The 23,718-nt window shown below is 39.1% G+C and overlaps 6 protein-coding genes across 6 annotated transcripts; 1 reads left to right on the top strand and 5 right to left on the bottom strand.

The window, feature by feature from the left end:
* The first annotated feature begins 38 nt into the window (after positions 1–38).
* Positions 39–3,417, top strand: Dnapol-eta (DNA polymerase eta). The gene is made up of 7 exons (XM_076820074.1): positions 39–419; positions 519–653; positions 727–932; positions 1,010–1,176; positions 1,264–1,487; positions 1,557–1,680; positions 1,758–3,417. The coding sequence occupies exons 1-7, from the start codon at positions 277–279 to the stop codon at positions 3,201–3,203; spliced, it is 2,445 nt and encodes an 814-aa protein (XP_076676189.1). The 5' UTR covers positions 39–276; the 3' UTR covers positions 3,204–3,417.
* Positions 3,402–3,960, bottom strand: LOC143373146 (uncharacterized). Its single transcript, XM_076820092.1, has 2 exons — positions 3,729–3,960; positions 3,402–3,660 (listed from the first exon to the last, which is right to left on the bottom strand). The coding sequence occupies exons 1-2, from the start codon at positions 3,943–3,945 to the stop codon at positions 3,500–3,502; spliced, it is 378 nt and encodes a 125-aa protein (XP_076676207.1). The 5' UTR covers positions 3,946–3,960; the 3' UTR covers positions 3,402–3,499.
* Positions 3,961–4,098: 138 nt separating this feature from the next.
* Spg11 (spatacsin) lies at positions 4,099–11,563 on the bottom strand. The gene is made up of 23 exons (XM_076820073.1): positions 11,426–11,563; positions 10,943–11,259; positions 10,700–10,866; positions 10,277–10,636; positions 9,385–10,188; positions 9,134–9,306; positions 8,785–9,059; positions 8,526–8,696; positions 8,233–8,457; positions 7,947–8,138; positions 7,766–7,885; positions 7,515–7,689; positions 7,197–7,420; positions 6,962–7,122; positions 6,583–6,901; positions 6,344–6,512; positions 5,914–6,270; positions 5,698–5,853; positions 5,470–5,618; positions 5,292–5,399; positions 4,917–5,210; positions 4,526–4,845; positions 4,099–4,433 (listed from the first exon to the last, which is right to left on the bottom strand). The coding sequence occupies exons 2-23, from the start codon at positions 11,222–11,224 to the stop codon at positions 4,232–4,234; spliced, it is 5,403 nt and encodes a 1,800-aa protein (XP_076676188.1). The 5' UTR covers positions 11,225–11,259; positions 11,426–11,563; the 3' UTR covers positions 4,099–4,231.
* A 1,098-nt stretch (positions 11,564–12,661) lies between these two features.
* Positions 12,662–15,603, bottom strand: LOC143373144 (odorant receptor 4-like). The gene is made up of 6 exons (XM_076820090.1): positions 15,199–15,603; positions 14,415–14,848; positions 14,248–14,347; positions 13,346–13,456; positions 13,127–13,282; positions 12,662–12,838 (listed from the first exon to the last, which is right to left on the bottom strand). The coding sequence occupies exons 1-6, from the start codon at positions 15,562–15,564 to the stop codon at positions 12,782–12,784; spliced, it is 1,224 nt and encodes a 407-aa protein (XP_076676205.1). The 5' UTR covers positions 15,565–15,603; the 3' UTR covers positions 12,662–12,781.
* A 1,701-nt stretch (positions 15,604–17,304) lies between these two features.
* On the bottom strand, positions 17,305–18,114 carry LOC143373196 (uncharacterized). The gene is made up of 3 exons (XM_076820186.1): positions 17,714–18,114; positions 17,569–17,670; positions 17,305–17,449 (listed from the first exon to the last, which is right to left on the bottom strand). The coding sequence occupies exons 1-3, from the start codon at positions 18,112–18,114 to the stop codon at positions 17,305–17,307; spliced, it is 648 nt and encodes a 215-aa protein (XP_076676301.1).
* A 3,399-nt stretch (positions 18,115–21,513) lies between these two features.
* LOC143373139 (odorant receptor 10-like) lies at positions 21,514–23,200 on the bottom strand. Its single transcript, XM_076820080.1, has 5 exons — positions 22,382–23,200; positions 22,170–22,269; positions 21,970–22,080; positions 21,744–21,899; positions 21,514–21,666 (listed from the first exon to the last, which is right to left on the bottom strand). Exons 1-5 carry the CDS (start codon positions 23,185–23,187, stop codon positions 21,610–21,612), a joined length of 1,230 nt encoding a protein of 409 aa, XP_076676195.1. The 5' UTR covers positions 23,188–23,200; the 3' UTR covers positions 21,514–21,609.
* Positions 23,201–23,718: the final 518 nt, after the last annotated feature.

The raw sequence follows: 23,718 nt of genomic DNA, 5'->3' as shown, positions 1-23,718 counted from the left end.
TAACTTTAGGAACGACCGGTTAGCTGCGAATTTGAATTTGCCGCCTCTTTGAGAAACCGCGGTTAAATCGTTCGGTTTGTTTATTCATTTTGATTCTGCTTATTATGTGTATAAAATAAAAGTTTTACACTCGCAACAGCAGCGTCGTTATAAAACTTGAGTGATGTCGGCGCAAATAGAACTAAAAATAGCAGAGTTTCTTTTATGTATAAAGTTCTGATGAATATTTCCAATCTTCGACTTATAAGGAGTTTTTAAATAACATTTAGATTGTTTATGATGGCGAGTTCTAGCCACGATAGAATTATTATTTTAATAGACATGGATTGTTTCTTTTGCCAAGTTGAAACCAAACTGCAACCAGAGTATGCAGGAAAGCCACTCGCTGTTGTACAATATTATCAGTGGCAGTTAGGAGGGTACGTATTTTTAGTGTATATAAACCATACTTCAAATAGTTGGCTTCTTAATCGAGGTATTAAAGTTGACGAATGAGATATTAATACTCTTTTAATTAGGATAATCGCCGTCAACTACGAAGCGAGAGAATATGGAGTTACGAGGCACATGAGGGGCGAAGAAGCTAAAGAAAAGTGCCCGGACCTTATCCTGGCCAGTGTACCGTGTCTACGTGAAAAAGCAGATACATCAAGGTATACCAGAAGAGCATAAAGCTCTTATAAATTATACAGACACAATTGCTAAAAGTCGTGAACGCTTATAAAGGTACAGAAAAGCTGGTCGCGAAGTTATTGATGTTATACGGAAGCATTGCAATATAGTAGAACGAGCCAGCGTGGACGAAGCATATCTAGATATTACTGATCTGGTTGAGAAGAAAATATCAAATCCTGTTTCAACAGAGGATTTAATAACGCAGCTTTCAAATACATTCGTTGTAGGGTATTCAGATATCGGGACAAACAACGAAGGTATAGGAAAATTGTTACGAGATATTGTGTTTAGAGGTAAGGGAGTATGCGAAGTAATTATGTTGTTCAATTTTTAGAAGAAAGAAGTAAAGGCGTGAGAACTTGGGTAGCAGACAGTTTCGAAGAACTCGAAGATATACAAGCGCAAAAGCTCGCAGTTGCTGGTGTAATAGTTGAAGAATTAAGGAGCGACATATTTGAAAAGACAGGGTTTAGATGCTCCGCTGGTATTGCGCAAAATAAGGTCAGATGATGAGTCATTCTTTCTTTCATGAATTACCTGAATATGTTACGAAGGCTAAAAAAGGTACATTGTATGACATGCCCTCAGATATTAGCTAAATTAGCATGTGGATTACATAAACCAAATCGACAGACGATATTACCCGCATCTGCGGTGTCCACGCTTTATTCAACATTACCAGTTAAAAAAGTTAGGAATCTCGGTGGAAAATTTGGGGACGTTGTTGTTAATTCTCTTAAATGTAACGTTATGGGTGACTTATTGCAGTATTCCCTGCAATATTTACAAAAACGTTTTGACGATAAAACGGGGTATGTGTCTTTTTTTAAGCAGCATCATCATTTTCTTAGTTTGAACAATAATAACCAATGTTTATTCAGATTATGGTTGTATAGTATTGCTCGGGGAGTAGACAACGAGCCCGTTACCGTGCGATTTGTGACGAAATCAATTGGGGCGTGTAAAAAATTTCCAGGGAAACAAGCTATTACTTCGTTAGACGTGGTAAGCTAAACAATGAGGTTTATATATAAACAAAAGGTCTATACATATGAATACGAAAGGTATTGTTTCATTAACAGTTAAAACATTGGGCTGACGATTTGTCGGCGGAAGTTTGTGACCGCCTCGAGCAAGATCTTGAGGAAAATGAACGCCGAGCAACATTGCTTACGATATGCTATCAGTACTATCAAAACAAAACTACTGTATCTCAATCCCGTTCGTGTACTTTAACTTCATACAAGCCAGAGAAAATGGCAAATCGTTGTGTTGAAATTGTATCCAGATCAACGCAGCGTCCGATTGCGTACTTGGGTATATCGACTGGCAAATTTATACAGGCTAAAGGTAGTGAAAATTTTAGGAATTTCTTTAAATCTACCAAGTTAGAACTTCGACAAGAAGCAGATGATCGAACAGAAAAGAAATGCACAGAATCTGCCAGTCATGTTATTGAGAAAGTAGCAGATAATTTGAAAATTAATGCAACCACTAATATGATCTGTAATAATAATGCTGACATAAAGAATGTACCGAATAGTAAAGTAAGGGATGTTGCACAGAACTCCAGAAGTAGCGTACAATTAAGTGAACGAATTCCTAATGCGCAGGAAGATTGGTCACCTACTTCTAGGAAATTAAATAGTTTAATTACGTCGTTGAACGAGCGGAACAAGAGAAAAGCATTTTCTCAGAAGAGAATGAATAATTCTCATTTGAATGATCCCCTAGATCAAAATGAATTTAAGGAATCGTTCTTCGTCAATATTTTTAATTCAAAAGAAACTAAGGTGAGAGATGTGTACACGCGTGAGAACGCATTAATCGAAAACGATGAGAATGAAAATACTAAACTGAGAGAAGAATTGCATGTAAACGAGGAAGATTCTAATAACGAGAGGGACTCTGATGAGTTACACGTAGTCGAAGAACAATGCAATAATAAAGAATCTATCAGTAATGAGGTTGAACAAGGGCAATCTTCCTCGAGCGCAACAAGAGATAGGAACGATGAAACGATCAATTTGCGGAATACTGTAAAATTACAAGAAATATTTCCTGATTTAAATGATATTGATGCCAGTGTGGTCGCATTGCTACCTCCAGAGCTTCAAGAGGAGGCAAAACTGCACATGAAAGTGCAAAGTAGAAAAACTAGTACAAAGGAGGTGGTAGTAAAAAATGCGAAAGTAAAAAGTAAATCTAAAACTAATGTTACAAAAGGGAAAAAGAGTAATGGTATTTATAGTTTTCTAGTGAGAAAAGACTCGACTAATTTTATTCAAGAACCTTCTGAAAAGTGTCTACAATGTTATCAAATGATACCCATATTGAAATATGATGAACATTGCGATTTTCATGTGGCTGAAAATCTGCAAAGGGAATTAAATAATCCAGCATTACAGGGTGTAAATGTAAAGAGAAAGGTCAGTACATGTGATATAGACACGAATTCCATGAAGCGTCGGCCGAACTTGGACGTTTTAGAATTTGATACAAATGGTGCATCATCATTTCTTTCGTGATTCAAGTGGATATTTTATAATTATTTTAATTAAATGCGAAATAAAAATAAATTTATGCAATATAAGCGAAATTTAGACATGTATTTTCACATGTTGTATATAATATACGAATATTTGCGCTTTTTCAATTGTATCTTAAAGTCTTATTTACACTGGAATGCAAATAAGAGTATTGTTTGCAATTAAAATAAAAGACCATTGACTAGAAATACAATTTATAACAATTTTATTCCATTAAAACACGCCATTAATTATTGTAGGCACTTAATATAACATATTTATACAACATCGATGTATTACGTGTACATATAATTAATGTTTAATAGTCTATCCGTGCTTAAGCAATCAAGCTTAGCGATTTCAGATCTCATATTTTCTTTATACATTTTCATTGAATCTTGCAATTTTGATATTGTCTCTTTTATTGCGTCATTAGATACTTTCAGTATTTGAAATGCTACGATATGAGGAGGAAATTCATGATATATCGGAATAATGATGAACGAAATCATGAATTATTCATACCCTGTTCTTTGTCGACCTCCTCCTTTTCGATAGCTTCCATTAAATCATGTATAAGTTTCACTAGCTTTAATTGTTTCCTTGAAGAAACTCGTAACGACGATATTTTTCCAAATTTCCGTTCGTACTTCCTTATATAAGCATCCAGTTTCAATACTGCGGGTCTTTCGGATTTATTGCGACCGGCGAGTTTCTTACAACACAAATTTTCGTGTGTCATAATTGTCCCTTGAAGTTGCGAGCTATTTCACACAGAGTATGAAGTTCAAGAAATCGTTTTCTATTTTAAATAATTGAAAAACCGATATCTATAGAGGGGTAATATCTTACACAGCTTTAATCGTATACTATGGGCAAACTCGTTGCCAATATATAGATTAAAATATAGAAAAATATTTATTTATATAAAAATAATAATAAAACATACATTTGTAACATTTTCTCTTCATTAATAGCGAAGGATCGTGTTTTAGTGTGTATGTATATATTTTTGGAATGTGACTGATTTAGGTAGCATTATAGCCCTTCTTCCAGACAGTGTCTTTTAGGTACGCGCCTATCATAGGATTATTGAGCATAGCTTCTACAATATTCTTAAAGCCTAACTGACTCGCTAACATGTATTTACATTCCACGTCTGATAATTCAGAGATTAATAACTTCATATTATCCGTCATCGTATGAGTAATACTCTTTTCCAATCTGTATCTGTAATAGATTAATGTATGCTCGAATTAGGACGTGTTATCGTACGCGAATATCATTTCTGAGAATAATTTGTTTAATCGCAATTTACTTGCCTGCGCGCACAGTCTTGTACTAGGCCGGGAGTCAGGCTTTTCACAGCCATGAAATCTTTTAAATATTTCGCCTCCCCATTCAGTATACAATGGTTATAGATCAGATTGGCCCAATCCACGTGATGATTGTAAGCATGCACGACAATCAGAGCTTGCGAGAAATTTAAAGTATGGCATAATATTCGATCGACATCATCGGACTTTATATTAAGTATGCAAGTTGTTTGCTGATTGTGAGACACTGCATTAAGAAGGGAAAGTTGAAGGGCAACTAATTGTGTCTCGTCGGAACAGCGACTGGCAAGGTTCAATTTGTTAGCCTGTTTAAACATGTATTACTAGTTAATTAACAGAACTTTTCTTAAAGCGGTATGCTTTAATTGCAACTCACCTGTAAATAGTAGTGCGTCGCGTGCGTGAAATTGGTTACGCATAATTGCAACTGTTTCTGAACATTCTCACATTTGGTCAATTTCAATTCATGCTGTACAGAGCTTTGTAATTTCGCATGATCTTTTACTGCGTTTAATATTAACGTTTTGAGTACATCCTTTGCTTCGTTTTCCCACATAAGTGCCATCTCATGATACAGTCGGAAATGTAATGCTACCAAAGTGAAGAGATCCTTGTCCTCGGGGCAATGACGTTTCAAGAATTCCAGAAGTGCCATTTTTAGACCAGTCACCTGCAATACGAATATAATTTCACATTATACGTCCTCTGTATTTGTACACTTCTGTGGAAGTAATAAGTGCCCGATGGAAACCTTGTCTAATCCTTTCCCAAGCAAGGACTCAAATTGATGATTCTCTTTCAATATTTGAAATATGTAATTCATTTCCGTAAAACGACCAACGCCCGTTACAAGTCGTACCTGCGATCATATAACATGTTATTGTATAATAATTCCCCCATTATTCTATTACTACAGAGTTCTTCCATACCAACAACGTCCAATATTTAAGATTTTGCAGGACGTTCGCAAAATTTTGGCATTTGCGTAATACTGATGCTATTCCTTCCATATTACAAGATGTCGTAAAGCAATCGTGCGATCGTATTAATAATTCTAAAATTGTCTTTAGAGTCAACACTGGACAACAAGGAAAAAGTATGTCACAAAATTCGCACATCATAGGAATGCAATAGCGATTATATTTTTATTATAATACCGTTTCTTTTTTCACCATGAGAATGCCCAAGTAATTGACTTGCTGTTTTTAAGAGTTGCCAGCCAAGAAGCGAGACGTCATTACACAACTCCATAATGACACGGAAATTCGTATTCAAAGGACATCCCCACAAACAAATATTGTCCTCGCATCCACCTGTAACACACGGAAGCTTGTAACAGCTTGTACGGGTTTCGTAACGAAGCTGTTATGTACCTTCTATGGCTCGCGTAATATTTACTGTAATACTTTCAGCCAGAAATACTGCAACAGTATCGTTGCTTATTTTGTACGCAGTAATTATATCGCTAAGAGCTTCGCATTTATTTTTTATATCACTGTCCGTGATTTCTTGCAAAAACTGGAAAGGATTGTTTAGCAGAAGTAAAAACTGGTAACTCTTTCCTAGTTGTATTGCCAGTTTATAACATAATACGATCCTCAGGCATATATCTACTCCATGCTCCAAGGTCTTGAGTAACTTTTGTAAAAGCGATAAGCATTCCATTTGAGCTTTGTGAATTGTTTCGTCCTTCGCTTTGCTTATTTCACCAATGTTAGTTGAAGTAATTACTAAAACAATGATTTTGCAATAGATAAGAGATATCTGAATTCGTTGCAACCAGAATAAAACTGTAATAAGTACATGAGGATGACGAAGATAATCTTTGCAGGCCACGATTCTTTAAGACACCGTACTTTTGCTGTTTACTTTTGTTCACTTCCGTCAGAAGACTTCGTTGCTCAGCTGGTAATTCGTTTGGTGTAATTTCACCTTCTGCCAAACTCAAACATAACAGTAAAGTTTGTAAGTCCTACGCACGGATAAATATTTAATACTATCTTGGCATATGTAGTTATTCAACAAAGCTCAATAGAACTTACCTTATTTTTATAATTGAAAATTGTACTTATTCTTAACGCGACATCCAATTTTCCTAGATCAATTAATTTGTTGATTAAGCTTTCAGCTGCATCCTTCTCGTATTGGTCGCTTAGGGTACAGCTTAACTTCAATTTATTTAATCCTGACAATAATTCTGTTTTCAATTTATTGAAAACGTACAGTCCATTATCAAATTGTACGTTTTCAGGGCCAGCTAGTATACATGATTTCCACATTGCCATTTCTAACGTATCAATAATTTGTTGCTCTGTTTCAACGTCTCTTAATGTTTCGAAAGCCAAGCGCAATATTTCGTATCTGTAAAAGTATGTATTCATTGTCGCTGACTTTAGGGACTTTGCTGAAAAACGTATGTACCTCTCTTTATGAGAAACAACTTTCTCAGCATGCTCAACAAAGAACTCTGCTGCTTTCTCGGGCGAAACATTGTATTTCTCGATGTTTGATGCACATTCGTTCCAAAATTCATTCTCAATTTTATCATGGCTCTGCATCCAGTATTTAAATTTATTTCGATACTAGAAATATTATTCATACGTTAGTGTACAACGAAAATAAAATGTTAGAAGATCTACGTATGCTAACACAGTACTTGAGCCAAGATAATGTCGGATGAATTCAATCCCGCCACATTTGATAATTTCAACGCACTGTCATAATTCTCAGTTTTTAGTAAATCACTAATGCATCTTTGAATTTCAGGTTCAAAGCTATACTCGTTATCCGTTATCGTAAAATTAGCAAAGTTTAGCGTAACATTAGTTTTCTGGAGAATCTTTATAATCTGTATGAAATGTTGAAAATTCGGCACGCGAACTGTAATGTAAGAAAGAATCGTTTAAATGTTAATGCTGCCTTTCTAAATCAGATTTAATATTTAATAAAATAGACATATATAAAGTTATGATACCTGGGAAATCTGTATGCAAGTTACATCTTATTACGGTTTCAAGAAACTTTATATGCAAATGTGTACTTCTAAGACCATGAGCGAGGGTTGCAACCAGACATTTAACTGCAACGATTGCTACCCAGTACGAGTTGTTCAAGTATGTACTATCCGAAGAATCCCAATTCATAGCTTTCTGAAACCCATGAACCTATTAGTTATTACACCTAAACACGAAGGTGTCGAATACTTTAACAAAACTTGAAACGTACATTGCATTTGAGGTTTAGACATTGGGTTTTAAATTCCAATAAATTCTGTTGGCATCCTTTAAAATCTCCATAATTCGTACATTGTACAAGGAATTCGAAGAACGATTTGAGCGGACTGTCCTACGATTTAAAGATATAAATGAAACGCTTTGTAATACTGATGTGCAAAGTATATACTTACAGGCATAAAAATTTTGTAAGCTCTACTTAAGGTGCCGATATATCCACGCGTCACCATTTTGTCCACTAAGTTGAAAACTTGATTCGCAGTCCATTCTTGCTGTTCTAAACAATCTTTGTAATCTGATAGGATATCATCATCTTCGACAGATATTACCATCCATGAATAAGAATACGCGGCTGTAGAAGATGGCTAAAATACATTAGTTTAGTAACATTAGGAGGATACAAGCGTTTACGGAATTACTATAACTCGCAAAGCGAAGGAAACCATTAATACAAAATACCTCGTAACAGGTTGCCAAAACTGTAAGGAAAGGTCTCGATGTTAGCCGGGATGCATTTATTAGCGCACCGGGTGGATCTGGACTTTGATGGCATTTTAGAATAATCGACCATAAATCATCGTTTAAGGAACAAACGCCATCGTTTATAGGATATTCGGATGTACTACAAGAATCAGACATGCTTGCTGTATCTGCCGAAACAGGAGAGCCAGAAATAGGAGACCCCTATAACATAATAATTTAGTATAATGTAGTGTTAAGTCTATTATGTGCGTCTAACTGTTATTACTTACACTTTGCTTAACACCAATTTTATAGTACAGTGATTGTCTAACATCTCGGGATCTTATTTTCTGATCGCTATAAACGGCTGATTGTGACTTCGCAAGTTGCGTGTTATTTAAACAAGTTAGCAAATGTTCTCTTATAATTACATCTTCGAAGTGTTTAGTATTCTCTAACACCTAAAATAATAGTGAAGCGTGTAGTTCCGATTTACGTGGAACTTCTCTCAATTTTAATACGCAAAATACACGAAAATCAAGTTATTACCTGATTTAGAGGATAGGCAAAAATGTGACAGACCAAAACGAATTCGAACCAGTGATTTTGACTTGCTAAAAGTTTTAATAAGCTGGCTGGCAAAGAAATATTGTGGGCTTTTGTAAATCGCACGATAACATCCCACGTTTTCAGTATATTCAAAAATTGCTGACTATCCTCGACTAAATTTTCACTAAAATTTCTCTGGAAAGTATTTTCGAGGTAAGACATTATGGTGTTCAGATCGTCCTCGCTTTTGTATATTACACTCTCTAATAAATTCCCTGGAAAGTAAGCAATGCAATATATTAAACAATATTTATTACGTCTGTACTTGATGAAGAGAACGAAGGATTACCAATTGAAACATCGATCTCTTTCTTCAGATAATCCGCGGCCGTTACGTGGACCCTCAAGTTTTCTGAATTAATGCCTAACATTTCGATGAAGGAAATGCAACTGCATACTATTTCTGGTTTATCTAAGTTTCGTAGAGCAAGAATATGTGCATAAAGGCTTGCCTTACGTTTCCTAAAATCAATATATTATAAGTATACAGCGTGTGTTATCGAGTACTAGCAGTGTACACTGTAAAATAGTTATCTTTACCGTCTAGAAGAAACACTTCTTATTACTTTTCCTTGGGAATGCTTTAAACTAAATATAGCCATATTAGGGCGAGCTTCTTTTAGGTAATATTCGTACGTTAATGCTTCGGTATGACCGTATCTTTTAACAAGAGTTTCATTAGAGAAGTGTAGCATTGGTTCGTTATTAAATCGCCACTTAAATAACTGCTTTACATTTAAATTCTTATAACCATCTAATAATTCGTACATCGTGACCTCTTTCTTTGGTTTGTCTTCTATAATATGCTGAAGAATTGGCACATGTTTCAATGTATTCTGAAGAGCTTCGTTCGAAATGCTATAAGTACCTAATTGTAAGTCATCTTTACTCGCGAATATACTTTCCAATACATTTTCTTTTATTTCAGTATCTTTGTATTGATTATTTGCTACACTGTCCTTGGACAAGTACGAGAATAGTAATACTAAGACTATCAAATAATTCTGTTTCAAATATTCATCAACGTCATCAGAAAGATAATGAATTGTTTTAAAAGTCCCTTCTATCAATGCATCTTCGCAGTGATCTTGACTTTCAGACATATTCGTTAATGCATCAAATAATTCCGCGACTTTGACTTTCTCCTCTTGACTATCCGTTTCGTTCGAACAGTGCGCAAGGCACAATTCCTTATCAATACTTTGTAAAAATTCAGTCTTATTAATATTGCACGTATCACGCGACAGTATTATGTTAAATTCTGATAGCGTCATCGCGCTACCAAAAATACGTCTTAACAGTAATTTTATATCTCTCTTCTCTTTCTGTTCAAAGACCCCATGCCTAATAAATTCAGACAATACATTCATAAACAAATGTCTATATGCAAATTCTTGTAATACCTACACACGTATTATAAACAAAGACATACCTACATAGATGATTTTTAATTAAATCTTTTACGAGATTACTGGCATTCGAAGAATCGACGGTTTCGATCATATCCGATGTAATAGTCATGGTGGCAAACAAAGATTTGTATTCATCGCCGATGTTGTCGGTCAGCTTCTCGATCGCGTTACCATTATAATAAATATCGATCCAAAGCCTTATCAACTCGATCTTATTGTTTGATAGCAAATAATCCCACAGCACAGCATTAGTTATATTCCTCGACAGACTTTGTTCGGTTATAGAAAAGTACAATTCCGTGCATAATGCTCGCTTTACAGCTTCCGGTAATCTTAGAACATCTTCTATACAAAGAGAAGAGCTTAAACCATCCTGAACCCTAAAAAAGTGCCTGCTCTTTTATCCTATTAAAGCAACATACACAAAAGAAAAGGAAACTTACATATATTTCTGTTCAAATTGTATGATACTCTTCATTATATTCCACGAATCAACGTGTTCGCTTTCGAAATGTGCAACACTTATTAGATACTCCGATAAATAATTCCTCAGCGTGGAATCCTTGCAATGTACGCAAACTTCGAATATGTATTCCACCGGATTCTTTTTCTGCGGAGAAGCAACATGTGTAAACAACGGTCCACGGCGATAGATGTTACAATTCGATAATTCATATTCAACATACGATGTTTTGTAAAATATGGGAAGCTCTGTAAATTTGGTGTTTCTTCAAGAGTTCTGTGATCCAGATTTCTACTTCTTTATTGAAATAATGCTGAGCAGTCTCGATAGAACAGCTTCGCCTGTAAGCTAAACATTTATGAGCGAGATTAATATGAGTGCCCTTGGCGGAAGCTTCTCTGACAAGTTCTCTGTCTCCCAAACTGCGCCAGCCGGACCAGACTGCTGCTGGTTCTCCGCTTAAACATTCGATCGGGATGCCTCCCACTGTTGCTTTGTCTGCCATTTTGCTGATGCCCCTTTACCATCTACTATATCGTTCTGTTAAAGAAAAGGAAACACAGCCATTACCACTAAATCTGCGGTCACAATAACAGTAATGCTGCTTACTGTAGTTTGACTTTCATTACTGTACCTCTTGATTTCAGAAATATATGGACATTAACGAGTAGAAACGTACGAAGCGAATGAATAGAAAATCTCATACCTGATGCTATATGTACGAGGGACATATATGACGCATAGAACTGCATCATTTAATTTTTGTGTATAAACAATGAGATAAACACTCCTTTTCCGTTGACGTTTTCCTAGCAACCGAAATCTGAAATGTCAGATGTAGATGGGGCGTGTGACGCTTATTGTTGCGTAACCGTCAGTCCACCGTGAACTTATGAGGCCGCGAAGTTTGAATTGAGTGTATTTAAGCGCATGAGCAAATGAGGATGTGATGCATGATTTGTTAATATCATCGGATCCTTTAATTTCGAATTTCAGATCACAACTCCGTCTGTCGAACTTGAAAAAGACGCAAAATATCTTTTGTCCCCAATCGATTCCTTATGTTTCGCCGACGAAACTGACACCAAGAACGACGTAATTCGGAACATAATGAAGGAAATACCATGAAAAATTGATTTATATCATTTCAAATTGATTTCGTTAATAATAGTCCGATTTACATGAAATTTGGTACGATCTTAATCGGAAAAACATAAGGAATCCATTGGTGTAACTTCCATATCGATACGATTAAAAATAAAGAATTATTTTATTTCTGAAACAGGTATGAGTACTCAGCGAACCGCGGCAAATCCAGGTCGATCGCCCCGCAGTCGGGGGTGAAATACCTATCCATTACAGCGTATTAAGAAATTCTTTTCTTCATCGTATAGAAAGGGAAGTGGCACTAATGGATTCCTGGCGTTCTCCCGATTAAAATCATACGAAATATCATGCAAGGCGGACTACTTTTCTGATTTTAATCGGGAGAACGCCAGGAAGCCATTGGTGTCACTTCCATATCGATGGGGATCAGACAAAATTCTGTAATTATTTTCGTACGAGTATGAAATCGTTTGCAGTAGCCGCGTACATTTCTTAAATCGCAAACAGGACGCAAAGTGGGCGCAAAAAAATTGCGTTACGTGTGGATCTTTCCATACAGTGTAGGTACTGCTAGAATATTGTGTCATATTGACGCGGTTTTAAATTGACACCTGCCGCTGGTGTGCACCGGTCCTAATCGCGAATGCGGAATGTATTTGTATCATCAGAAGTCGTATCCAATGAAACGCTAATTGCATCTAGTATAGCCGTCTTGGCCCAAAAGGGGCGCGCTCTTCCTCAGGCTTTCGCCTATACGAGCATTTGGCTTGCAAGGTGGTATTAGCAAGGCTAATTGCAACACCCCTCCTCGTAAACGTCTAATTGCTATCGAGCCTGCAATAACAATAATATTACGAATCATTTTTAGGTGGCAAGAAATCTCGCCGTGCTGGTCGAATGTCTTTATTTGCTGTTGTACAAACAACTACGAGGCTGACGGGAATTAGACAATCGATCACTGCACGACGGCTGTTCGGAGAAAGCTTAAGTACGCCAACGATGTCTTCAGCACCTGCATAGAAAGGTTTGCCTTTAATAGTCAATAACTGGATATTTAATTAGGGTAGCTGTTTCGCGGTGTCTTAACATTTCAATGATTTTAACTTGTTCCGATGTTCAGTGAGAATAGATGTGAAAATTTGCTAAAATTCGCTTTAAATTCTACGTATGAATAAATAAATCGAAAAATTAATAAAATCCTGGATCTCGTTATATATCACATGGCTACCCTGCACGTGATTTGGATTTTATCAGCAATCTTGATGCAAAGCATAGATTTCTTGCGTATCGATATACGCACATTTCCAAATGTAGACAAATTTAAGTTAGCTATCCCACCAGCGCTGATTTTACAAGGGTTGTTCGATATACCAATGACCAGGATCAGACCCTGTATCGTCTTAGTGGGCAAATGGTACCAGTCAATCATGAAACACGATATCCCAACAGCAGAGGTCTGTAATACACAATTTATTAAATCACGCGCCCGAAGATGAAATAATCGTGGGACGAAACTTACCTTCTCCATCAGAAGCTGGCCGATATAGCATAGTATGAATATATTAAACGTCAGAGATATCAGTAGCAGTGAATACGTTGCAACACTGATCGCATTATTTTGCTCCCATGCCTGTTGTAAACGTTATCGTGCAGAGTGTAAAAGAAGTAAGTGTCGCGCCTTTTACGCGTGAATCTACTTACATACAAGGGAAGATCCCGACCCCGGAAATTCAAAAAATTCCGAAACTTTGTGAATACATACGTAGAGGATTTCCTCCTGATTACAACGCAATTTTTGTTTGCTGCCTAAATTCACTCGAAGGGAGTGGAATTAACCCCTGAAAAATCGGCTATTTTCCGATTTTGTGTCGTAAATCGCGAACTGTAAGAGATAGAGAAAAAGTTTCGAGACCAAAGTTACTTCTTTTAATTAGATCTATCATTTGTTAAAAAAAAATTTTTTACAGTTCACGAGTTATAGCACAAAATCGGAAAACAGCCGAATTTTCAGGGGTCAATAATTATACATACTTACAGTGAATTTGGGCAGCAAATAAAATTGTTTTGTAATCAGGAGAGGAAATTCCCTGCATATTCACAGTTTTAGAATTTTTGAATTTCCGGGTTCGGGATGTTCCCTTGTTAGGCATCTGGATCTTGAAATTTGATATTAAGGGGTCATTCTACTTTGATCGGCTGAAAAATGAAGCTATATTTAAAGATTTGTTTTTCAATAAATACAACACATAATGAAATAAATCTTTTTGGAATTTATTAAGCTACTCTTATATTATGCAAAAAAAATTCAAAAGATTTATTTTATATTGTTTCATATGTTTTTTTATCTCTAGAGAATTGGATGCATCGCGCGGACACAGAATAGGTAATACAGGCACCCTTATATTACCACTGCCAGCGCACCGTTATGCAGTAATATTCGAGCAGGCATATCATAAAAGTAGAGCCGACGAATTCCAGGAAGCACACTTCTTGCAGAATCGTCTCTACCGTTGTCGAGAATCTGCAAACGGTTTTTGTCGTGTAGCTTCGACTGGATAGCGCACAGCCGCGCCGGGATGCGGTGGTACCTTAGAGTTCTTAGATGATGTCGGACGATCTCTGTGAATCGTACGGTCGGATCGGAATTCCTCTCGTGGTCGACGAGCTCCTGCAATCGCGACATCAAGATGTCGATCTGCCCGCACACGTGGGTTGCAAATAGCGCGGTCAGTCCACAGGCGCCTGTCGTCACCGAATAGATCACGTATCCGCATAAGCAGTGAACGATGTACACGGACTCGTAAACCGGGCTGGTTTGCACGTCGTACAGAGCGCGGTAAGTGGGATACACCAGCGGCTTCACCGTACGATTCTGTTCGTCGACGAAAGTGCCGATCGCGTATTGCATGGCCGTGTGATAGATAGCTCCGCCGGCGTACATGAACACCGCGCAAGTTATCGTCAGATCTCGGCCGACCTTCCCGTATCTTAGCATCAATTTGCGATCACCTTGAGTCTCCACCTGCCACATCGGTTACCACCCTTCCTCATCTGTTGGGTAATTCGCGCAACCGTCTCGACAGGGCAACTCGCGATTGGGAGAGATTTTTTAATCTGCACGGAGGATGGTTGTTAGCGCGAAAGGACGATTATTGTGTAGTGGGTGTATCACGAAAGATTAATCAACAGGTAATGTCCGTTTAAACTTCGATTAGTCCGAAAGGGTCTAGAAATGGTACCTGCGAGGTATCTACCTACCTCAATATCAACTTCCAAGGAATTCAGTGAAATATAGTACGAGAGAATAGATTTCATTTCGAACGAGGTAACTTTAGCGTCACAATTAGGGTAAGGTAAAGCTGACGAACCGACCTGCTTCCAATCATCTTTCACGTGTTCGATGCAGTCCTTGATCCGCGGCTTGCGCGCCGTCAGCGCCCAATACTTTGCTAAAGAGATCACGCAGAAGCTCAAGAGGCCAAGGAGCTGGAGTCTTATCACGATATTCTTTTCCTCGTACGCTATGTGCAGGATGCACGGTACTATTGCGAACAACAGCACCGAATTGCTGAGTCCGATCGCGACATTTGGCAGGTATCTCTTCGCTCCTCTCAGTAAACCCGGCCAAATGCCAACAGAGCTGAGAATCCACTTGCTGTGCTTCACGACGTAACGGATGTCCTTCTCGTAATGAATGTTTCGCGGCTGGCGGATCTGATCGCGTTCAGAGAGCCGCATGATCTTGTTCGCGGGTGCACCGCTCGAAAACGACTGATCAGGAGCGTCACCAGCAGCATTGATTGCAAGGTCATTGAGCTTCCGCCTGTGTCGTGCTGCATTGTGCGTGTGCGCATTTTCGATTGGAGTTTAGAATCGATTGTTACATATAGGAGGAGCCAGAGTGTGGGATTATAGGGGTGGTTAAACCGTTGATTCTGTAGCGTCGAAGTTTGCAGAGTTGAAGACGAGGGGATGGATCGGAGGGAGGTTACTGCCTGTAAAGGGGATTGAGAATAGGGGTGTTTACTATCGCTCGTATCGCCGAGTAATCATTTCTTTCTGTCTTTGTGCGTTATGATACATTTATCAACTACTCTTTAAAGAATATTCTGAAAGTAAACGCGATTACAATGTGGAATCGCTCGAGAGTGTGAAATTTTGACGATGATTTCGGAAAGCTACATATCTGTTTACTGTTTCTTAACCGATTTCAAGAAGAAAGAGGTTCTACGTTCGATGTGTACGTATGTAACATTTTTCAAATGGGTTGGCGTTTTGTTAGTTAATCTTTATTTACTTATCTGAACCCACTGACTTAATTTTGACCATGTACAGTCGCATCGGGAAGTAAGATGGTCTTTAAAATCGCATAACTCTTTTAAAATTGGTCCAAACGACTTGAGTTTTTTTTTAGAAGCTAGCGGAATTAGTTTTCTAGGTGACGTGTTTCGTCGTTTTGAGAAAAATTGCAATTAGTTGGAATAGCGATGAATATAGTGAAGTTCGTTTTTTTTTAAATTTTTTTCTGAGCCTGTAAGGAAAAGTAAAAAAAATCAAACAACCCGCCTGCGAGCTTTAAACGTTTATAGCTCAGAGCTACGTTAACTGATTTAGATGAAATTTTCAGCATGTATATAGCTTACTTCAATCTACACACGGGGTTTTTTAATTTTCATTACACGCTCAGAAAAAAATTTGATAAAAAACGACCTTCACTACTTACATTCATCGCTACTCCGACCAGTTGCGATTTTTTTCAAATCGACGAAACACGTCATCTAGAACAGTAATTCCGCTAGCTTCTAAAAAAAATTCAAGTCGTTTGGACCAATTTTAAAAGAGTTATGCGATTTTAAAGTGTCTTACTTTCCGATGCGACTGTATGTATGTTTGTATGTATTATGTTTGTCCGCGATTTTCTCCGTAACTACTGGACCGATTGTCGTGAAACTTATTGCATTTAGTTTAGCTTAAATCAGCTTTGGCCATGAAGAAAGAATTTTCAAAATCGGTTAAGTAGGTTTGAAGTTATACCAGAAATAATGAATCTGTTTCATTTATATTATTATTATAATTATTATTTTAAAAAATGTAGTTATATAACTAAAAAAGTAAAAAATACAAAATTTAGAAAATGTTAAAACCTACTTAAAAAAATATAAAAGGAATTAAAAATTAAAAAATAATTTTTTCCCTCATTTAATCTACGACTCTCAAATCTTTTAAGTCAGCGCCAGATTTACACAGTGCAAATGATGAGGCGCCGACATAACAATTTGAGAGTCGTAGATTAAATAATGGAAACAATTATTATCTATTTATTATTTCCTTTTATATTTTTTTAAATCGGTTTTAATTTTTTTCGATTTCCATTTAAAGTTAATGATGCGTTCTACCGTAACGTTCATTTTACACTATAGTAATCGTAAAAATGTGTGCGCTTGTTTATTCCACGCGGGTGTAGCCAATCCTCAGGGGTTAGTCTTCGAATTTAAACGGATACTGATAGATACTAAGCTTTACCACCAAAAAGTAATATGCGATTAAACATATAAGCAACGTAGCCACCACGATTTGTACCAAGTATATCTCGGACATGGATTCCTGCATGTCACTGGACAATCTAAAACGTTCGCCGCAGTGGTCTTTTCGATCTTTGTATACAGTATACGTACAGAGAGGAGCAAGAAATACAAGCACAGATGAATGGACCCTTACCTTGGAGAACCTCGAAGCTCTTACCCCAGAACCGCTACGTGATCTCGAATGATGAATCCCAGAGGGTCGCGACGCTTACCCTGCAGGTCCGTAACGTAATCATCCAATCGTGATGATTGTCTGGATCTGTCCGGTGATATGTGTGGCGAAAGTCGTAGTCAAACTGTACGTCCAGGTGGTGACGCTGCATTTGATCAACCCCCTGATCAACTGTACGCTCAAGACGAAGTCATCTGCATAGCTGAATTCGAAATTGAGGAGGAAGTCGTAGCCGAGAAGTGCCGCTGGCTTAACAGTGGCGTTTCTTTTCACCGGCATCTTGGCTGATATCGGTACCGCAATGCGAAGAAACATGCCGCTCGAGTAGAACATTAGAGCACTTATAGTGATGAGATGTCGATTAATGGACGTCTGCCTCAGCATGGTAGCACGGTAGCCAGGGTCCTTTACAGCCTTCCAATCTCTCTCCACTTGCGTGATGCAATTCCTCAAGAGTCTTCTCTTCAGGCTGAGGTAGAAGAATTTAATGGCAGTTGCTATGCTGATGCTGACCAAGCTGGCTATTTTCATCATTGCTAGTAACTTCGTATCGGAGTATATATAAACAATGGGGGGTATGGTGCAGAATATCGTAACGAAGGTGTACTGCAAGGTCAAGAAGGCCGATGCGATTTTTTCCCATGTGCTTGTGTCATCGTAAACCATACACCATAAGCCCTTTGGTCTCAGAAACCATCGGCACATGTCCAGCGTATAGTGTACCTATATCGTTTTCGTAATGGGGATTTTTTGGCTTGTCTTCATCGCGACGGCTTCGGTGGACATCGTTGACTGAGCGATTCAACAGACGATTCCAGCAAAGCATTGTCAGAACATATCGCATATCGGGATTGCAGACGAGTTGAAAACTTTTCTATGGTAAATCCGTCGTTTTTAATTACGCCTATTTTATGCACGTCGGGTGTAGAAAGTTTCTTATGTACAGTAGACGATATTTGCTCCTTTTTTGCACGTCGGGTATAGAACGCTTCTCAGGTGGAACGACCGGAATTGTGGCGAAGGGGTTGCGCGGCAACTTTACACAGGGGGACTGACATATGTTCGATCAGTAAGCATAAATTTTTATTTTGGCGTGGGATGGTCCGATGCGGAAAGTTTATCGCGCTGTTGTGGAAACGTAAAGTTTACCTTCCTACCCTCTGCGAGTGAAGGGGGTGCGCAATGCAAGAAACTTATTACCACCGTAGAGTATCATGCCATTCGGTCGATCACTCACTTCTGTTTACTTATAAGTATTCGATAATGAACCGAGAATCCACCTACTGCGATTGAACTCACCAATTTCGCCGTGTGAATCGCACTTCAATTATCAGAAATCGTATGAATTAAAAAGCTAAGTTTGCTCCTAATAAACGTCTAGTTGCTACCGAGCCTGAAATAAGAATGAAATTATGAATCATTTTTAGGTGGCAAGAAGTCTTGTCGTCCGTACCGGATGCCTTTATTTGCTGTTGTACCAGTAATTGCGAGACTGATGGGAATTAGACAACTGCACGACGGGCTGTTCGGAGGAAGCTTAAGTACCCCAACGATGTCTTCAACACCTGCATAGAAAGGTTTGTCTTTAACAGTCAGTAACTGGATATTTAATTATGGTAGCCATTTCGTTGCGTCTTAACAATTCAATGATTTTAACCTATTCTATTATTAATAGATGTGACAATTTGCTAGAATTCGCTTTAAATTCTATATATGAATAAACAAATTGGAATATTAATAAATTCCTGGATCGTAATTGTTGGACGAGATCCACATAAATGGCAACCCTGCACGTAATTTTCATTTCATATGCAAGCTCGACATAAAGTATACATTTATGTGTATCAATTTACTCATATATCCACCTACCGGGTTTAAGTCCTCTATCTCAGGGCTGGGCAACCCGCGGCCCATGGGCAGCATGGGACCAGGGAGCCGCTAAAGAGGAAATACTGTATTGTGAGAGCGCCATCTACTAAAGTAAGCTCTGTGGTGGTGCTGCTCTCCTTGAAGACTCCGGGGTGCGGACATCTACTCCCTGATTCTGGAGGACGGCTTCCGCAAAGGGCGAGAGGGTGAGCCCATCGCCCAGAAGACGACTCTAGGCTGCATAGCCTAGAATTATCTGTTTATATAATTATTTATTAATAAAATGGTGTCCCTTTTTTATGTCATGACATTTAAGTCATTTACAACAAGGACGTCGGTAGCACGAATAATTATATTTCACGGGTGAACTTGCTTGCTTGAGCCCAGAATGTCAACTGGACTCTCCGCGCCGAGAAACCCTTATTTAAAAAGCTGGGTAGAGAGGTTTCACCCTCTACCCTCGAATGGCCAAGATGGAGGTCAGGCCCAAACATTTCCACGATCCAACGTACATCGCTGACGAAGTCCAGACATTGGCATCGGCGGAAAGACATTGCAGCGTAGGCCTTGAAAATCCTGGGCGTCACGATTTCAAACACCGCTCTTGTGCCCAAGGGTTACGGCCCAGTCCCTCACCAGACGAGCGCGTCGAGCTTAAGGGAGGTCTCCGCCTTGGTTATTTGCTAAAAATGCCCGGCTAACACTCGGGACTATATCTGGATTTTTTCACTAAAACTTTCCCTGACCTGGCATTCGTTAAGCACGTAACAGTGACGTACACCTTGTACCCTTTGATAACGGGTTGGAGATGAGCAAGTCTAAAATAATTTGTCACCGAGCAACTTATTGTGAATACGAATATATTTTCGATTTAATGTTAGTCATGATCGAATGACTGCAGAATGTATTACTACGTTCTCCAGAAAGGTTCATTTTACAATGTATTCATAAAAATGTGTACGTCTGTGTATTCCACGCAGGCGTAGCCAGCCCTCAAGGGGTTGGTCTTCTGTTCATTGGTCGTAAGAATAGGCATGCGTCGTCCCGTGCGCTAGAGTATCAGGAACCCCATACCCATAAGGGTGCACGGGAAATAGAGACACAGCAGGTTAAATTGTAGGCACAGATTTGGACGATAACGATCCACAAGTACAAGCACACCATTGATCGAAAATTTGTACTCTTTTATTTTGGCGTGCAACGAGCAGATAGTGAAATTTTATCGCGCTGTTCTGGAATCTTGAAAATTACCTTTCTGCTTGTGCAGGGTATAAAATGCACGGTACTGTGGTACCATCATGATCTCCAGTCGATCCTTCGCCCATTTTAAGTAAGCACATCTCCACCAATAGAGCCGAGAATTCACCTACTGCATTTTTTAATGCGAACAATGCGTTTGCTGTAACTCACAATTCGCCGCTCGCCCGTGGTTGAGTGTTCTTCGGGGACAATCTCGAAGAGTGTTGAGGAGAAGCTAGCAGCATTAACCACATACAGTCGTTTTCTATAAATAATATGTACATATGTAACAAGGAGCATTGAGAACAATATATTCAATATCACTACAAATTCAGCCTTTAATCGAAACATTCAACAGCTATTAGATGAAAGTAGCCAAATATAGAGTACCATTTTGTTTTTTTTAATGTCATTCTCACAAAATCAATCGCAAAGAAATAAAAGATTTTTGTGGGTATTCAATTTAAGAGCAGTCCGTGATGGAAAACACCGGTTCTCGTTAGATCACCGAAGTTAAGCATCACGGGGCGGTGTACTGGGGAAAGGTGGGAGACCACCTTTCTCCCAGTGCGCTGCTGCTGCTGGGACCCGAAAGAGAGAGGAGGGAACAAAAAAAATGGGACTATACTTCGTTGGGCAATATAAGCAAAAATAAGCTTGAAACGCCATGCTGCTTAAAACACAGGAAAACAATAAAAACAAACAAACATTAAGAGCAGTCTTATATTTCTAACGTTATGAACAATTTTCAATATTGAAGTAAAATCAAAGAAAACACTGGTCAAATGGTACTACTTCATATTAAGTAGGTATACTGTTCCATGTTTGGCTGCATTCCTCTATCTATACAAGGTTCGGATGGTAGATTGCGATGCGGTGGAAATTGCATATCGATAACAGTAAAAGATGAAAGTATAATTATGAGTTAGTAACAGTCCGTAGTAAATTCAAGTAAACCGCCGACGTCTGCATCACCTGGAAATCATTAACCTTTCAGCATTTGATCAAGCTCCCCAGGAACGAGTTAAGTTAATGTAGAAATAGTCACGTACTGAGCTGAACGTATACATAGACAACGGGACCATTTTCCCCGCTGTAAGTTTAGGCGGATAGAGCGATATAACATTCGGCATAATGAAATTATAAGCCTGTCTGGGTGGCAAATTGTACCAGTCCACGTTATACGAAGCTGGAGCAATTCGGCTGCACTGATAAAACGTCAGCGTCTATTATGCCCGTAATCAAAGCAACTTGAAAACCCAATTTCTGTAGCAGTACCTGTTCGGTTAACGTTTCGCCAAGATAGCAATGTACGAATATATTCAACGAGTAGAAGGTGAGATAAGTAAAGTACGATGTTATAGCGATCGTGTCGCTGGTTTCCCATTCCTAGATTCATCGTCAAACAATTCTCATAATCGCGGAGACACGGGTATGCATATCATACTTGCAATTTTATACGTGTACTTGATATTCACCATCAGAAGGTTGTACCCGAGGAAGCATACAAGCCCAGTGGACTCCAAGATTAGCACCAAGCCTATCTCTTGCAACGCTTCCTCCACGTTCTTAGACAATCTAAATCGTTCAGCGGCAGTGGTGTCAGTGATCTTTCCGATCTTCGCGCATTCGCGTGGAATACAAGAACAGACGAATGCAGGCCTGCCTCGCAGAGCCTCGAACTTCTTACCTCAAGATCTGCACGTGATCTCGTATGACGAGGGCCATGGGATTGCGATTCTTCTCATGTCCCTCTGCAACGAAGTTCTGCAGTCTAGCTAGCTGGATCTGGATCTGCCCGGAGACATGAGTGACGAAGATGGTGGTCAGACTGTTCGCGCTTATCGCGATATTGTACTTCAAGAATCCCGAAATAATCTGCACGGACAGGATGATTTCGTAGTTGGGGCTGGACTGGGTGTCGAAGAATGCGTCGTAGCCGGCATAGCTCAACACCCTGACGGTGGTGTTCCCGCTGAATCTCGACTTGGTCATGAGCGGCATCATGGTGTTGTAGAGTATTCCACCTATGTAACGAAATATGGCGAGTAGACTGATGAGATTTCGGCTGAGGGTCACCTCTCTGAGCATGATGGCACGATCGCTCGGTTTCTCTACCGTCTTCCAGTCTCTCTCCACCTGCTCGATGCAACGCTCGAAGATTGATCCGTTGACGACTAGGTAGTAGTATTTCACCATGGTGCCGATGCCGAAGAGGAGTCCGCTCATCATCTTCACCCTTTTGTTTAAGTTCTTCTCGATGAACATGGCGTGGTTAAGGGGAGGCACCATGGTGATGATCACGTAAAAAGAGCACCACGCCAGCAACCCCGTCGAGAGGATCTTCTGCAGCCTGCTGGTACGGCTGTACACCACATGCCATAGGCCAATTGGCTTCAGGGCCCATTGGCACATTTCTAGCGTATAGCGTATGTCGTCTTCGTAGTGAGAATTCTTCGGTTTGTCGTCGACCTGACGACGTGATTTATTATGCATCCTGACGGCTTCGGTGGACATCGTTGACTGAACGAATGATCAGACGGTTTGGGTAGAGTATTGTCAGAACGCAAGCGCGTATTCAACGGCTGGGGGGATAATTACTGCACATCGATTGCAGAGAAGTTGAAAACTGTTCAGACGGATCGTTTTTAATGCGCGCAATTTTTTTGCGAGTCGGGGGTAAATTTATGCCCGAAGGGGTAGAACGCAACGATACGCTGTACACAGGAACTAGGATACATGTGTTCGACGTTAAAACTGTTTTATGTATTGGGCATGCTACGATCCGATGAGGGAACTTTGCCATGCTGTTGGGCGAACTTAAAGTTTACCTTTGTACCCTCTGTTCGAGCAGGGTGCATAATGCAAGACACCATAGTACCACCGTAGTGCCGCAGCACTCGGTTCGATCCCTCTCTTCTGTCCACATATACGGTGTTACGTGGTAGTGAAAGCACTCGTGCTTTCCAAGCAACGTTCTTTATTGTGTCGAAGAGGCTTTGTACCAGGTGATCCTGTCGCGATGCT

The sequence above is a fragment of the Andrena cerasifolii genome, chromosome 9, assembly GCF_050908995.1.
Source record: "Andrena cerasifolii isolate SP2316 chromosome 9, iyAndCera1_principal, whole genome shotgun sequence".
Taxonomy (NCBI): domain Eukaryota; kingdom Metazoa; phylum Arthropoda; class Insecta; order Hymenoptera; family Andrenidae; genus Andrena; species Andrena cerasifolii.
This window is presented reverse-complemented; position numbering and strand designations above follow the sequence as displayed.